Genomic DNA, 16,822 nt, shown 5'->3' with positions numbered 1-16,822 from the left:
GGGGGGGAGAGAGAGAGAAACATCAATAAGAGAGAATCATTGATTGGCTGCCTCCTGCACACCCCCTACTGGGGACAGAGCCCATAACCCAGGCATGTGCTCTGACTGGGAATCAACTGTGACCTGGTTCATAGGTCGAAACTCAACCACAGAGCCACACCCTCTGGGCCATGTGACATTAGTTTTAATAGAATATAAATCTAAATGTTTCCTATGTCTTTGAATTTCCTTTGACCATATTGACTGACACACTGCCAAATTCAGGGGTCCTATGTCAAAATACCTATTTTGGAGTTCTGTCAGAAAGTAACAAGAATTGGCCTGAGGGCATGGCTCAGTGGTTGAGCATCATCCTATGAACCAGGAGGTCACGGTTAGATTCCCAGTCAGAGCACATGCCTAGTGGCAGGCTTGGTCCTCAGTGTGGGTGTGCAAGAGGCAGCCAATCAATGATGTTTCTGTCTCTCTATCATCATTGATGTTTCTGTCTCTCTATCCCTCTCCCTTCCTCTCTGAAATCAATAAAAATATATTTTTAAAAAGGAAAGTTTAAAAAACAGGAAAGTAATAATTAAGTAAACTAGGATCAATTCTTAGGTGACACAACCATTGAGCCACGCCAGCCGGGCTGCCCGAGGATCAATTCTTAAAGTGATAATTATTTAATCAATGTTTTTAGTGATGATAATCTATTCTTTGTTGTGTTTTAGGCAGATATATGCAGATTGCCTTGAGGAACACCAGTATTCATTATCTACTATGGGCCTGCCCTTCCCCATTACTCTCTCTTAATGAGAGAATTTTTAATTCCTAAGGCACCAGCTTGGGAATTATTTTCCTGTTTACAATTACTTTTCAAAAAGTAATGTCTTCCACTCAATGATCTTAAAGAAATTCCAAGAGACAGGGATAGGCCAGTGCTACTGACTAAAAGGGTTCCTGCAACTTGAAGCAGGGAAGGAAATAATCTAGAGAAAAATGTACTGAGCTCATTTGAAAGCAGTGACACATAACTTCTCTTCATCTCTATATTCTCATTTAGCAATGTCAATTATATACTAGTAGTTCCAAGTACTAGTCTTCAGACAAATGAATGTTAGCCTGCTGCAAAGTTTACTCCTATCCAGGAAAATATACAAAAAGAAAAAAAAATGTACTTATTTTCTAAAAGGCAACTTTTATGCAATTTAAATTATTTTCCTTTGTTCTGGTAATATGTCCTTCCCCATGTGTATTAAATTTTTTTATTAGAGTGTTGATGGTGATAGATATTTATTAATGTCTTATGGAATGGCTATCATCAATAAATCAACAAATAAAAACATGATAATCAGCCCTAATTGGTTTGGCTCAGTGGATAGAGCATCAGCCTGCCGAATAAAGGGTCCTAGGTTCAATTCTGGTCAAGGGCACATGCCCAGGTTATGGACTTGATCCCCAGTAGGGGGCATACAGGAGCAGCCGATCAATGATTCTCTCTCAGCATTGATGTTTTTTGTTTTTTGTTTTTGTTTTTTTTTAAATATATTTTATTGATTTTTTTACAGAGAGGAAGGGAGAGAGAGAGAGAGAGAGAGAGTTAGAAACATCGATAAGAGAGAAACATCAACCAGCTGCCTCCTGCACATCCCCTACTGGGGATGTGCCTGCAACCAAGGTACATGCCCTTGACCGGAATCGAACCTGGGACCCTTCAGCCCACAGGCTGACGCTCTATCCACTGAGCTAAACCGGTTAGGGCAGCATTGATGTTTTTATCTCCCTCTCCCTTCCTCTCTGAAATCAATAACATTTTTTTTTTAATGGACTTGCCTTATGACCCAGCAATTCTATTTCTGGGAATTTATCTGAAGAAACCCAAAACACTAATTTGAAAGAATATGTGCACCCCTACGTTCACTGCAGCGTTATTTACAATAGCCAAGATTTGGAAGTAGCCCAAACTTCCATCAGTAGATGAGTGGATAAAAAGTTGTGGTACACATAGGGAAAAAAACTCAGTGGGCCCCCTTTAACCCCCTCCCCACGTGGGAGTCCATTCTGTGGGACTCTTTCCCTCTCCCCACGTGGGAGTCTGTACTTGTCCTTCAATAAATCTCCACCTTTACTATACTAAAAAAAAAAAAAAAAAGCTGTGGTACATCTACACAGTGTAATACTACTGGACAGTAAAAAAGAAGGAAATCTTACCGTTTGTGACAGCATGGATGAACTGGAGAGTCCTAAGTAAGATAAGCCAGTCAGAGAAAGACAAGTGCCGTATAATTTTACTCACTAGAGGCCCAGTGCATGAAATTCATGCACAGGTAGGATCTGTAGGCCTAGCCAGCAATCAGGGCCAATAGGAGCTTTCCTTCATTCTGCGCTGCCCCCTGGTGGTCAACTCACGTCATAGCGAGCGGTCAAACTCCTGGCTGGTGGAACTCCCTGGGGGACAATTTGCATATTAGGCTTTTATTATGTAGGGTATGTGGAATCTAATGAACAAAATGAACTAACAAGTAAAATAGAGACTCATAGGTAGTAGGCTGACAGCTGGGGGGGGGGGGCGGCGTGTGTGGAGGGATTGAGTAAAAAAGAAAAAACTCATGGACACAGATAGCAGTGTGGTGATGGGAGGGTGGAGGAGGTTATAGGAGGGCTAAATGGTGATGCACGATACTTGACTTGGGGTGGTGAACACACAATACAGTGTACAGATGACGTGTTGTAGGATTGTGCACCTGAAACTTGTATAATTTTGGTCTCCCCAATAAATTTAATCAAAAGGGAAAAAATCTGCTTCCCTTCTATTTACCCCTGGAGACTACAAAACCCAGGGTACTGTGTCACTCCATCTCTTAAAACTAGGTGTGGCTCGGAAACTGCCTGGGCCTCTAACCTTAGGTGCAAGGCATGCTGGGGGTTGTAGTTCTTCAGAGGCAAGATCGGGCCGCTCCCTCTTCGCCCTGCACCGGCGGCTAGTCTGCGCATGCGTGTCAGTGGCACTAGCAGCGGACCGGGCAGGCAGTTCCTTCCTCGGAGGTAGAGATTCCTCTGCCATGGAGTCCTACGATGTTATCGCCAACCAGCCTGTTGTGATCGACAACGTGAGTTGCATCTTTCCTATCTCTAAAGGGACTTCTGCTGTCCTCCCCGAAGGGATCGCTTCCCGATGCCGCCAGCTCTTTGTCACTGGCCAGGCCTGTCAGGCGGGTTCAACCACCGCTGCCTCCTTTCTACCCCCACCCATAGTCCGCAGGCAGGGCGGCCGGTCGGGAACCGTGGGTTGGAGAGCTTTGGGGTGAATAAAGGGAAGACTTGTAGTCCGAGCCGGGTCCTTGGGCCCGGGGCTCAAGGGCCTTAACCGCTCTGTGAGCTCCCGGCACCCGCCCCTTCCCGGTTTTCGATAACTCTATTGGCTGCTTTGGCTGTCGATCTTGACCGATGACCCCGCCTCTGAGCCTTGCCGGATGAGGACTGCCCTCTGCAGTGATTGGCTTACGTCCCTGCAGTTCTTCCGGGCCGCCATAATGTTTCTCAGCTCTAAGGGGCGGGGCGTTGCAAGAGAGCTGTTGGGATTGGCTTCCGGAACTTTCAATGGTGGGGTCTGATGGACTAGGCCCGCCCGCGGGTGGGGAAGGGCTGTTTCCTTCTGTCCGGAGCCGGGCGGCTAGGCTGTGCGTTTGGGTGGGGCTCGAGAATCTGGTGCTAGAAATGACCATAGGATTGCATTTGTTTCTGTGATTACAAATCACAGCGTTAATAATGGTCGAGGCTAAAAGAGTAACCAAGCAAGCAGGGACGCCTAGTTGCTGGTGAAAATAGTTGCCAGGCTCTCTGGAGCTTACGGAGGAGTTTCGCGAACATACGTTCGAATTGGATCCTCACAAACACTGGGTGAATGGTTAAGGCAGGAAGTTTGATTCTCATTTTATAAATGAGAAAAATTGAAGCGCGAAGAATTAAAGGGAGCCCAAGGTCGCACAGTCGAGGTGCCCTACATCCAGTGCTTTATTCGTTATTCCTCTTGCCAGAACATCACGAAAAGGCATAAATAGTGACAAATGGAATTAAATACTGCTCCTATTGTGGGCAGAGGAGGACAATTGTAAACACTGCATTTCTGTCTTCCCGTTGTGGGTTTAGTGCTACCGAGATCGGTTGACCTTTTCTGTGCCCCTTCCAAGTCCCTTGAGGCAAAACTGCCAGTTCCCTGTGCCCTAAACCCACCGTCAGATCCGCTCCGTTGACTCAGCCCTTGGGACCATAGGCAAGCGAGAAGGCCCTTTCATTTGCATCATCTCATTTAAGCTCCAGATCTGGTAGGTGGATGGGCATGACTCTCCCCAGGTGATGCAGAAACGTGAGATCTGGAGAGGTTAAAGAACACTCTTCAGACCACCAGGTTCCTGAGTGGAGGAGCTGAGACGCAAACTGAGATCGGGTTCCAAGTTTCTCATTTTTTTTCAAGGAAAGGTGTTTTTGTTGTTAGCTTTCCTTCTCTCTAGGAGTATGGCTCCTGACTTGAAAAGCAGGAGGTTGAGTTCAGTGAGACACCACCAGTTTGGGAGAATTGTGGGGTCCCCATCAGAGCTCATGTCCGGGTTGCAGGCTCAATGGCGTGAATCGGTGATTCTCTCTCATCATTGATGTTTCTCTCTCTCCCTCGCCCTTCCTCTCTCTCTAAAGTCAATAAGAAAATATATATATATTTTTAAAAAAACACTGTCTTTGTGGCTATGGGAGCCTAAATGTAGGAACAGTTAATAATAAGAGTTTCACTGTTTGGGGGAATGTTATGCTGCTTCAGCCCCCCTTTTTTAAAAAAAAAAAGAAATGAGAGACATTATACCTAAAGAAAAATTCAGAGCACCTACATAGCATGTGCCTACCACCCATATTTAATAAATGTTGACATTTGCCATATTTGCAGGAATGCAGACCCAGTGTTGCCAGATCTGATTTTTCAAAAGAAATTGGAAATTTTTAATGTCGTATGAGTTTCTAGTTTTTAACTGTCAGAAGTTAATGTAAAAGTAGTTTGTGGTCTATAGATACAGAAAGTAGATTAGTGGTTGACCAGGACTAGGAGTGAGAGAAGAGGGATAGAATGGAGAGTGACTGCTAATGGATACAGAGTTTCTTTGGGGGATGATGAAAAAAGTTCTAAAATTAGATTGTGGTAATGATTGCATAACTCTGTGAATATACTAAGAACCATTGACTTATACACCTTAAATGGGTAAATTGAATTTTATCTCAATAAAGTAGTTTTTTTTAAAAAGTACTTTGAAAAAAAATAAATAAATAAAATAAAAAGTACTTTGTGGGCCAAACATAATACGTCTTTGGGCCCAAAATGGGCCACCAATATCTTAGAATCTGAGGCTCCATCTCTTAGCATCCTTTTCCCACTTGTAAAACGGGAGACAATTAGCTTTCTTTTCAGCATGTCCAGAATAATCAGGAGAGCTTAGAATAAAGGTCACCCAAGCCATAAGGCCTATAGCCAGCAGGTACTGGGAGAGCCTTGCTAAGGGATTTGCTCTTTGTTTGCCTGAAGCAGAAGGAGAATGAATGGTCAGCAGTGGCTGCAGCAGATTTGAGTCCTCAAAAATCCAATATTTAATGAGACTGCTTTTTCAAGAAGCCTCTGCAAGGCATTCTTTTACTTGGTTTTGCCCCAGTGAATAATAGAGTGGCAGCCCATTTGCCAAGTACACAGTTCCTAGTTATAAATACTGTTAAAGAAATTGATTACCTTCTTATATGATCTCATGGTATAGCTTGAGCAGAATAGAGAAATGAGACATCCTGGTGCCTAGCTCTGGCAACACAGAAGGAGGAAACCATCTCCCTCAGCCCCACCCATTCTTCACACACCTGAGGCCTGGCAGGCCAGCTCGTGGGGCTGCAGGGACAAGCTGGGTCTGGTTCCTGGGTCTTGTGCATCATTCCCAACACTGCCTTGGTCTTTTCTGCGCCACCTGTGCCTGGGGCTTCTGGCATTCCAGCTGCTCATTCAGGTGCCAATTATTAGACATCATCTGCCAATCCATTTGAGCTTGATTTTCATTTTAGTCAACCAGCATCTATTTGAGTACCCAGCTACTGCTGATATATAAAGTCTCTGACCTCGAGGAACTTGGGCTGAAAAGAGACAAAAATGGAAACCATAAAGTCAAATATGAGAGCAGAATGAAATGCATCTACCTAGTGGTATAGGTAATGGTGATTTTGTGAGATAATAGGAGCATAATTAATCCCACCTAGGGACTGTTCTTCAGGAGGAAGGCAGTGGTATTTGAACTGGGCCTGTTATAATCTTGCTAGGAAGGACAGAGAGGAAGAAATGAACCTATCACCTTACTCTGCCTTGTCACTTAGACCAGTGGTCGGCAAACTGCAGCTCACCAGCCACATGCAGTTCTTTAGCCCCTTGAGTGTGGCTCTTCCACAAAATACCGACTTCTGCACATGGGCCACAAAGTCTCAGTTGCACTGTACATGCGCACCCGCATGTGGTATTTTGTGGAAGAGCCACACTCAAGGGGCCAAAGAGCCGCAAGTGGCTCGCGAGCCACAGTTTGCCGACCACAGACTTAGACTCTAGTCCTTTTGTTAGTAAATGTAAAATCAAATATCCAGGAAAATATTTAGAGTCTGAAGTACAGGTCTCATCTTTACTCTTCTTTTTTCAGCCTGTGCCAGGAGATCTTATGAGTCTGTTGGCATCACCACACCCAGATGAAGGCAGTGAGCAATTATAGGAAGCTTGAACTAACATGCTCCTGGAGTTGTCTTGTACAGCACTGTTCTCACTATCCATGCCGCTGTCCCAGAGCCCTGTGTTTGCAGGAGGATAGTTCTTCCTTCTTCCCAGTCTGCAGCTCAGTGTATAGCTGCACCTTTTCCAGGCTTCTTGCTGTTCTGCCCAGGCCAATGAGTTTGCACTTATCTCCTGTTTTCTCTCTTTTCTATTGGCAGAGGTTCTTGCTGTCTTAGAGAACTGGCTTGCTCTGCTCAACTTCCTGCTTTCCCTGTCCTTCAACCACTTCTTACTCCCTGTCTTGCCAGAGTCAGGCACAAGGATGGCCCATCTCAACCCCTTCCCTCATGGAAGAGCACAAATAAGAGACAGGGAGGGGACCAGGGTTGTTGCTGGGAAGTCTTCGGTGCAGACAACCTATTTAGTGTCTCCTGATGTGTTTACTGCTTGCTGTGTGGGTTCTGGAAATACCACACTCCATCCCAGGAGTAGTAGCCCCTGCTGACAGGAAGAGGTTTGCCCCCAACTAGCTGCAAACTGTGTTGGGCTGGAAGGGCAAAGGTATCAGCTGTGGTGGTAGGAGAGCGGAGAAGGAAGAGAACAGGTTATATCTGCAAGCAATATCAAGCCTCGACAGCTGCCCTGCGTGGAGTTACTATCTGTGTGTATAGAATCAGTGTTTACTTTGGTTGCGCCCAGAGATGCTGGTGGGAGAAGTCGGGGTCTTTTCTGGGCACCCCACCCAACGTACCAAGGATTGGAGCAGCAGGATTGTGATGCTGGGTCTCCTCTCTTCTCAGACAGTGCTTTAGGGCTCCTTATCATCAGGAGACCTACGAGTGAGTACACCAAAGCAGAGTAAAAACACAACAGTAACCACAAACCCTACAACGCAGAGTGTCTGCCCTGCAGTCAGAAGCAGACAGTGTGCGCTCCATGGCAGTGCTCATGGTGGTGTCTGTCACACGCCGGGGCAGGGAGAGTTCCGACATCTGGTGGTGGTATGCCTGAGAGTCACACACTCTCCCACCTTGGTTGTGTTCCTGAACTTGGCTGCTTTGGTGCTTCCAGCTACTTTCCTCTTCTCAGGTTTTCTCTTTTTCTCCCCGTTATTAATATTTGGGGGGGGGGGGGTTGGGGGGAGCAAACCATTTTATTGAGGACCTTTAGGGGACGGTTGAAGCCTGGGGAGGACAGTGAAATCTGGCATTCTCAGCCCACCGGGATCTCCCAGCTTCTCAGCCACCAAAAAGCTATTAACATTATTTTAATGCCAAAAGTAAAACATGTTCAGTGTAGAAAAGTCAAAGAGTACAGAAAAATCAATTGATACTCTGAGTATACAGTGAAAGTTCTCACCCTCTCCAGTTCCACTTCCTTCCCTTTGGCATGCATTCACTGTACACATGCTTATATAAATAGATATATCAGATACAACCCTAAGGTCTCTCACTTTTTAAAATAAAAATAAAACCATATACATATTGTATGATATAAATCTCTTGTTTTTGTGATACTTCTGACTTTTCTTTCTCCTTTCTCCTCAGGGATCCGGTGTGATTAAAGCTGGTTTTGCTGGTGATCAGATCCCCAAATACTGTTTTCCAAACTAGTAAGTCATTCTGTAACTTAGTCAGAAGCTTGAGAAGGTTGTCAGCTTTGTTACAGGCTCAGCCCTCCATCTTTTAGGGAGAAGGGATCTGTCATTCAGGTCAGTCTTGGTACTCCAGCGAAGGACAGGAGCTGGCTTTTGGAGGAAGCTAAGGAAACAGCCTACATAGTACAACTTGAGAGGCACTGGCAGATTTTTATCTGATGCCAAAAATGTTCTCATCAGTACCTCATTGCTTTGGGTGACACCCTCTTCATGGAGCCCTTTTTCTAAAATTCTCCTAGCACCCAGGATGGGGTTAACCATGAAACCATACCTCCAACCTTAGTGAGAATGAGTTCTCAGGACTTTCCTCCTAAGGCAGAGAGACTGCAGGCAAGAGAAGGGCACGGGCGCCTGGGGAAGGGCTTAAAGCCGGAGAAAAATAAAAAAGCCATCTGCCCTAGCTGGGTGGTTCAGCTGGTTGGAGTGTCGACATCAAAAGGTCGAGGGTTTGATCCCTGGTCAGGGCGTGTACTGGAGGCAACTAATCAGTGTCTCTCTCTAACATCAGTGTTTCTCTCGCTCCCTCCCTTTTTCTCTAAAAATCAATAAAAACGTTTCCGTGGGTAAGGATTAAAAGAAAAGAAAGAAGGCCATCTGTCATAGTTATAACAGCATAGTTTTATTGAGTAGAAGGCCTGGGCAGAGGGCTAAAGAGACTCAAATCTTTTGAGTTAACCATTAATTTAGAAATTGTTTTCTTGTCTCTCTTGGTCTCCACATACATTGGGGAAGGAGAAGAACTAGAGGTATAGAATCCTCTAAAATTTGTTTTAATAACATAATATAAAAATAATACACACATAACTCAATACATGTTCATTGTAGAAATTATGGGAAATGCAGAAAAGGAGAAATAAGAAAATCAAAATCAACTGTAACTTCCCTCCTTAAAGATAATCACAGGAGCATTGAGTATATTTCTTCCTAAGTCTGTGCCTCTCTACATCCTTCCTGTGTTCTGTCCTGTGTTGTGAAATGAAAAGTGATGGTCCTCCCCACTTTCTTTTGTAGTGTGGGCAGACCCAAGCACGTTCGTGTCATGGCAGGAGCCCTCGAAGGTGACATCTTCATTGGCCCCAAAGCTGAGGTAATTCCCACTCCTCAAGCTAACAGAGGACCTTCTTTAGTTCCCACATGGACAGTGTCCCAGCAGAGGGACATAGCGATGAGTAAAAGGAGCGATTTCCTCTTAAAATCTCCCCTTCAGTTCTCTTATCCTAGGCCTCATCCATTTCTTTCTTCCAGGAGCAGCTTCTAGTTTTGGAAAGAAAACCCTAATTTGTGAAACAGAGAGCAGTCTAGGAAACAGAGCTTCTGCCTTCCTTTTGGATTCTGTCACTACCTTGCCAATGATCAAAATGACTGGCATGGTGATTTTTTGGCAAAAGGGATTGGGCGTGGATCCTGGCTGGGGTACCCTGGGGATGAGTTCATTAACAGTTTGGCAGAGCCCTCAGGCAGCCTCTAGAAGCAAAACAACAGACTCTAGTTGTCAGCCTTGGCTCCCAGTGCTGAGGCCCAGAGGTGAGGGCCAGGAGATTATGTCCTGGGATCAGGCAATGAAGAGGGTGTCGCCTGTCACTTGCCCTGAGGACACCCAAGGGTCCATGGAAATGCAGAGGCCCTCTAATTTGCCCGCTGATTGGGCAGTGAGAGCATTCTGCAGCTGTACAGTTGGAGATTTGGAGAATGAATGGGTACCGGCCCTTAGCCTAGATGAGGACTGTGGGGTGGAACTTGCAGGGTTCACTGGCCAGCTCAGCTGAGAGACTGGCTGCTGCTGTAAGTCCTGCTCTCTGTCCCCAGGAGCACCGAGGGCTGCTCTCCATCCGCTATCCCATGGAACATGGCATTGTCAAGGACTGGAACGACATGGAGCGCATCTGGCAATATGTCTATTCTAAGGACCAGCTGCAGACTTTCTCAGAGGAGGTGAGAGTTCTGTGTGCGGGGCAGCCCTGCAGAGAGTGCAGAGCTCGTCAGAACCCCTACCCCAGCGATGAGGACGATGACAATAGCTGCCAAGAGTATTTGAGTCTTAATTATGTACCAGGCATCAGACCTTATGCTTTTTAGACATGTTTGCATTTCATCTTCACACCATTCCTATGAGATGTGGGTAGTATTCTCTAGTTTACAAACAGGAGAACAAGTTCAGAAAAGCCAAGTAGTGTTTCCAAGATCACCCAATGAATAAAATAAAGCTGGGATTCAAACCCACATCTTTCAGATTTCAGAGCACATACTCTAACTTCTAAGGAGTAACTCTCCACTCAGATATACTGAGGAATGTGCACAGTAGGTGGACCAGAATTTCCAGGGGAGAGATAAGTTCTGATTTTTTAAAAGTACGTTCAATTTTAAAATTTAACTTTCTGTTTTGAAAAAAAATTTAAACTATGTTTATCATAATAATTCCAATAGCTTATTAGCAAAATCTTCTTGACAACTGGAGCTATATATATAGTAGATACAGGGATGTAAGAGTCATGGAAGAAGAGGAGTAAAGGGGTGGAGGTGAGGTCAGAATGAGACTTGAAAGGGGGCATGATTTTGGAAAGTTGAGGGTCTGACTTGGGCAGGGTAAGTGATAGGCCAGCTTGTCTTTTTTTTTGGAGAGAGACCAACGAAGGCCCCCTGGCCAGCCACACACGGGCTTCTCCTCCAGCACTAATGAGGGGTGGGCATCTGGCCTCACCCTGATTGCTGTCTGGGTATTTTTCACCAGCATCCTGTGCTCCTGACAGAGGCGCCGTTAAACCCACGGAAAAACCGAGAACGAGCTGCTGAAGTTTTCTTTGAGACCTTCAATGTGCCAGCCCTTTTCATCTCCATGCAAGCTGTGCTCAGCCTGTGAGTAGCAGCCTGGCTGGGAGCCTGGCCGCGAGGGGAAAGCAGTTCCTTTGGCGTTCCTGTGGGCTAAAATAGGCTGCCATTTTAGAGTGCGCCAGCTTGACTTCACCCGTTCACTCCATTCCTTGTCCTCCCAACACCAAGGCAGAGTGTCAGTTGCTAATTATGAAACACAGTGAGGTCCCCACCGCCTCATACCACAGAAGTATATGTCTGTCTCCTCGTCTCTACCAAAAGAGAAAAAACTAAGGACAGACCTAGAGAATTATGTGGGAGAAAAGCTAGTTTTTGTGGAAGTGAAAATACTCTTATTTTCCTTTACTCATGTACTTTCCCTGCCTAGCCCTGTGGGCATTTGAGGTTTTTCCTCTTGTGTAGAGAGTAAAATCTGCCCCTCAGCTGGGTCCATGGACCGGCTGAAGGCCAGGCATCTCTTGAGATTGGAATGCCTGCTCTTCTGGGCGTGGGCAGGGAGCTTGGAGAGGCTCAGCTCCTCATTCAGGTCTTTGAAGGCGTGTTTCAGTGCCCAGGCATCCTTAGTTCTCAGTCCCGTTTCAGGGCCCTGGAGAAAGGCAGGCCCCAGCTTTAGTTCAGCTGACATTGAACTTTAAAAGAAGTAAGTTTTTGCCCAGAGTGAGGAGGCAGGCGTGAGTGACGGTTTGCCCCCTTTGCTTCAGTTATGCCACAGGCAGGACCACAGGAGTGGTGCTGGATTCTGGGGATGGTGTCACCCATGCCGTGCCCATTTATGAGGGCTTTGCCATGCCTCACTCAATTATGCGCATCGACATCGCTGGCCGAGACGTCTCTCGCTTCCTTCGCCTCTACCTGCGTAAGGAGGGCTATGATTTCCACTCATCCTCAGAGTTTGAGATTGTCAAGGCCATAAAAGAAGTGAGTGTTGCCCCGTGGGCCCAGGGATGGGCTAGGGAATGGGAACGGAGCATCCAGGACCTCAGGACCCGGAGTGAAGAGGTGAAGCTCCCGTCCTAGGGGTCTGGGTTAGGCCTCCTGACAGCTGTGAGATCTCCAGCTGGGCCCCCTGACACACTCGCCTTCCCAAAGAGCTACCATTTTGTAGGGGAAAGGGAGCTGCTTCTATTTCTTAAGTTGGGTGGTCATTATGTTTTTCAGACCTTATGTACAAATTACATGTTCTTTCCATCCTTGAGGAATTCAGAATACATTTCTCTTTTAAGTAAACTGAGTCCTCTGGCACCTGTGGCGGTAGGGTAACCTCTTGAGCTGGGTAGTGGCACCCAGAGCCATATGAGCAGTAGAAGAAAGATGCCTGAGTCTGGACTAAGAGTAGGCTGTGTTCTCAGACCCAGATCCAGGGAACCACGTTTCCACACTTGCCCACCAGGAAGGTGGAACAGGTGGGCACTCATATCCTAAGTGCCATCTGGTGGATGCCAACGAAATCCCCTGCTCCTGCAGTAGGGCAGCAGCTCTCATGACAGTTAGGGCAATCACTGCGATGGCAGATTCTGCAGCAGCGTGTCAGTCTTCCGGGACTTTGACCAGGTGGGTGCCAGGTTTCCTGCCTGCCTGACTCGTGCTTGGTTCTGCAGAGAGCCTGCTACCTGTCCATCAACCCCCAGAAGGATGAGACACTAGAGACGGAGAAGGCTCAGTACTACCTGCCCGATGGCAGCACCATTGAGGTAGGCGACCAAACCTGTGCCCTCAGGCCCCCAGAAGGACTGGGCCTGTACAGAACTCTTCGTGGGGCGGCGGGAATCACATGTGCCCGTCTCTGTCAGCCCTCCTGGAGCAGCAGAGCTCGTGAGCAGTCCCACCGCCTGCCCAGCGATGTGTGCCAGGGACCTGGCTTCTCTTGTGTGGCGAGGAGGCACCAGAGGCATTTTCCTGGGTCGGGATGGGGTCAGGAAGAGGGTGGTTAGTGCTGTCCGTAACTACGTGAGCACAGCATAGGCTGGGTTGCCTCTCCCCAGGCCTCCATTGATTGGAAGAAGTTTTTATGAGTGAATGAGTCCATGTATGAATGCCAAAGGTCTCTTGGCTGGATAATGCCAGAGCTAGGATTAAACAGAGGAGCTTCCTCTCTCTAGTTTCCTGGGAGCCCTGTTTCTTTTTGTTCCCTGTTTGTTCCCAAGAACCCTATCTTTGTTCCTTGAGACCTTGACATCTGAGGTCTTTCCTAAGCCCGGACTTCATAGCCACCTGGTTACTAAGAGGTGGACACAGGGGCCTCTTCCATCCCCCTTCCCAGAGACCTCGGCCCCCGTTCCACCTCTGAAGCTGGCCCTCCACCCTGCAGATTGGTCCTTCCCGATTCCGGGCACCTGAGCTTCTGTTCAGGCCAGACCTGATCGGCGAGGAGAGTGAGGGCATCCACGAGGTGCTGGTGTTTGCCATCCAGAAGTCTGACATGGACCTGAGGCGCACGCTTTTCTCTAACATTGTCCTCTCAGGAGGCTCCACCCTGTTCAAAGGTTGGTCTTTGCTCTCGGGGCCCTTCCCCAGAAAGCTTCCAGATCCTGCTGGGCCCAGATGCCCAGAGAATTGACTTGAGATTCTCCTTTCTTGCCCATTCAGGTTTTGGTGACAGGCTACTGAGTGAAGTGAAGAAACTGGCTCCAAAAGATGTGAAGATCAGGGTAGGACCGTGGTGCAGGCTAGGGCTGGGTGGGACTGGGCTCCAAGGGTCCATAGTGCCATATGGTGTGGCCTCCTTTCCAGCTCTGCCCAAGCTTTTCAGGCAGCCAGGGCTCCACAGGTACTGCCAGATGCTCCCACTTCCACACTGACCCTGAGGTCTGCCAGAATGGAGGGCCCGTTCTCACTCTCCATCCTCTCAAAGGGGGACAGTTCTAATACCCAGATGACGCCGGGTGCTAGGCTGAAGGCCCCCGTGTGGTCTTCCGGGGAAACTGACATTGATAGGAGATTGACTTTTGCTACTCCCCTGTGACAGTCCAACATCTTAGTGACTGCCGAGGGGAGCTAGTCTGCCTGAGAAAGGAGGGGTTCTAAGTGAAGGAGTGTGGTTCCTGCAATGGCATCTTGCCCCTAGATAGCCCAGCCTTTCTGGGAATTGTACTTAGGGTGCGAGAGACCACAGGGTCCAGCAGGTCCACTTGGTCTGTTGTGTGAAATGCATCCACTGCCTTGGCTGGTGAGAATTAGCCATAAAGAAGAGAGTTGGAAGGAAAAGTGAGAGGGGAGGGTGAACGTCTCAGATTCCTCTTTCTATTCCCCTTGCAGATATCTGCTCCTCAGGAGAGACTGTATTCCACATGGATCGGGTGAGTAGTTCAGGGAATAAGAGTGGAATAGGAAGCAAATACCCACGCTCTTTTCTCACAGTGTTCCTTTGATTCCCTCTACTCCAGGGGCTCTATCCTCGCCTCCCTGGACACCTTTAAGAAGATGTGGGTCTCCAAGAAGGAATACGAGGAAGACGGTGCCCGATCCATCCACAGGAAAACCTTCTAATGCTGGGACATCATCTTCATCTTTCTCTGAAGTTAACTCCACTTTAAAACTCGCTTTCTTGAGTCGGAGTGTTTGCAAGGAACTGCCTGTGTGTGTGTGTGTGTGTGGATGTGTGGGTACAAGTATGTGCACCTATGCGAGTGCCGTGTGGCCCAGGGATCCCAGGGCCCAGAAAGGACGATGAACTACCCACGATGGTGATGGCCTGAGGCCTGGGGTTGACCACTAACTGGCCCCTGACAGGAAAGAATGCTGGCAGAGGGCCCCATTCCTTCGTCTACTGGGCCTTTGTCTGGCTGTGTGGGACTACGTTTACTACCTACTATAGGGACACAGAGGGAGGTAGATCTAACCCCAGGGAGACCTTGCTGCTGCCCATCCTAAGCTGGTTAAACCCCACCCCCACCCCTTCCCCAGGGTGCCCTGAGGCCCAAGGCAGCTGCTGCCTTCCTTGTTCATCATTCTGTTCTTGATGCCTCTTGATCATGGATTGAGGACCGAAACTGGGGTTGAGTTCTATCTGGTTTTGATTGCAGTTTGGGTTGGGAGGCTGGAAGGGAGAGGGCAGGATGCTCTTAACTTTACGTGGGGGCCAGGACCACACTGGGCATTTGAGGAGGGCAGGAGTAGTGCTACTTTTGATTGGCGGCAGAGTTAAAATTCCAATCCCAAGCCCCATCCAGGGGATCTTGGGAGAGCTTAAGGAACCTGTTGGCTCCAGGCCATTACTTACTTTTCATCCATCCTTGGGCAATGCCATCTTCAAACAATGTTATTTATTTGTTTGTTCAGTATGGGAACTGGAGAGAGGGAGCTTATTGCCTCCTGCCCACCAGTCACCCTGTTCACACTAATGTTTACAGCATCTAAGCTTAGCATGGCCTCCAGGGCCCCACCACTCCCTGCAAAGGGTGAACTGACAGTATCCATAGGCTGAGGCCATTTGGGATCTGAGGTTGCACTCAAAGTCACTCCCACAGCCTTTCTCCCTCTCCCACTTGCTCACTGCCCTGGAATCCACAGGCTGGTTGCTGGTTGGATTTTTCTGAAACAGGTGGTAGAATCACTCCTTGGCAGAGGCCCTAGCAAAGGAGGGGTGTTGGGGGATCTAGCACCCTTAGGATTGGAGAAAGCCGCAATGAACCAAGTTGCCTTTTCCCACTCTAGCTGACCTGAGGGGCTAGGTTGTAGAGATGAGAAGGTCCCCTCTGGGCTGATATTGTGCCATTCTTGACTTTGGACATGAGTAGTTAGGGAGGGAGGAGGCCAGACCCAGGTGCCAGGAACTGGTGGGCTCAGGCTCACCTCTGGTCCAGTGGGGCCAAGCATGTACTCTGGACTGGGCTGGCCTAGCAGTGGTCCACAGGCCCTTCAGCCCGATGGTACAAAGCTGGGTCTGGCCAATGTTCACCGGCACCCTCACTTGACACCAAGATCTGCCCCAATCCCAGATTCAGGCAGTCTTCCCATGCCATCCAACGATGAAAGGCCCTTCTAGGTGTGGGCCACAGCGGCAGGTGTGTGTGAAAGCAATGTTGCGGCCCGCGGACTGCAGTGTGCTTAACCAGTTCACCTCCCTTCTTTTAGCCCAAGCCTGTCCTTCACACAGCCTTGCACAAACCACGTTGCCTGGTGGGGCCCAGTGTACTTAAATAAAGTCCTTCCAATAGACACTCAGCTGGCCTGTCAGTGCTGGGAGGGAAGAGGGAGGAGCCCAGGACCCCGAATCTGAGGCCTCATCGTCCTCTAGAGGGCACTGTTGCCCCAGCCAAACTTGGCCAGCTTTAGCCCAAGTGCCAGCCTGTCAAGCCCGTGGGTGAGACTCCACCCAAATGAGGGGAGCAGCATCTGACATCCTAAGTCAGAGGCTCTCAAAACGTCCGTGTGTGTAAGAAGCTGAAGAGCTCATTAAAATGCGGTTCCTGAGGCCCATGCTCAGATATTCTGAGTAATCAGTTCTCCATTTTAATTCTATATACTTGGGGGAAAATTGCCCTTCACTTTACAAATGTTAACCCATTTGATTCAACAACCTATATAGTATATTTTTATCATCCATTTTATAGATGAGGAAATAGAGCCACAGAGAGATCACGTAA

The 16,822-nt window shown here is 47.9% G+C and overlaps 1 protein-coding gene across 1 annotated transcript; it reads left to right on the top strand.

The window, feature by feature from the left end:
* The first annotated feature begins 2,933 nt into the window (after positions 1–2,933).
* ACTR1A (actin related protein 1A) lies at positions 2,934–16,397 on the top strand. The gene is made up of 11 exons (XM_059661245.1): positions 2,934–3,089; positions 8,299–8,363; positions 9,420–9,495; positions 10,215–10,340; positions 11,137–11,261; positions 11,939–12,155; positions 12,836–12,928; positions 13,546–13,720; positions 13,824–13,885; positions 14,493–14,533; positions 14,621–16,397. Exons 1-11 carry the CDS (start codon positions 3,042–3,044, stop codon positions 14,721–14,723), a joined length of 1,131 nt encoding a protein of 376 aa, XP_059517228.1. The 5' UTR covers positions 2,934–3,041; the 3' UTR covers positions 14,724–16,397.
* Positions 16,398–16,822: the final 425 nt, after the last annotated feature.

The sequence above is a fragment of the Myotis daubentonii genome, chromosome 13, assembly GCF_963259705.1.
Source record: "Myotis daubentonii chromosome 13, mMyoDau2.1, whole genome shotgun sequence".
Lineage (NCBI taxonomy): Eukaryota > Metazoa > Chordata > Mammalia > Chiroptera > Vespertilionidae > Myotis > Myotis daubentonii.
Note: the sequence above shows the minus strand (reverse complement) of the source record. Positions and strands in the feature narration are given on the sequence as shown.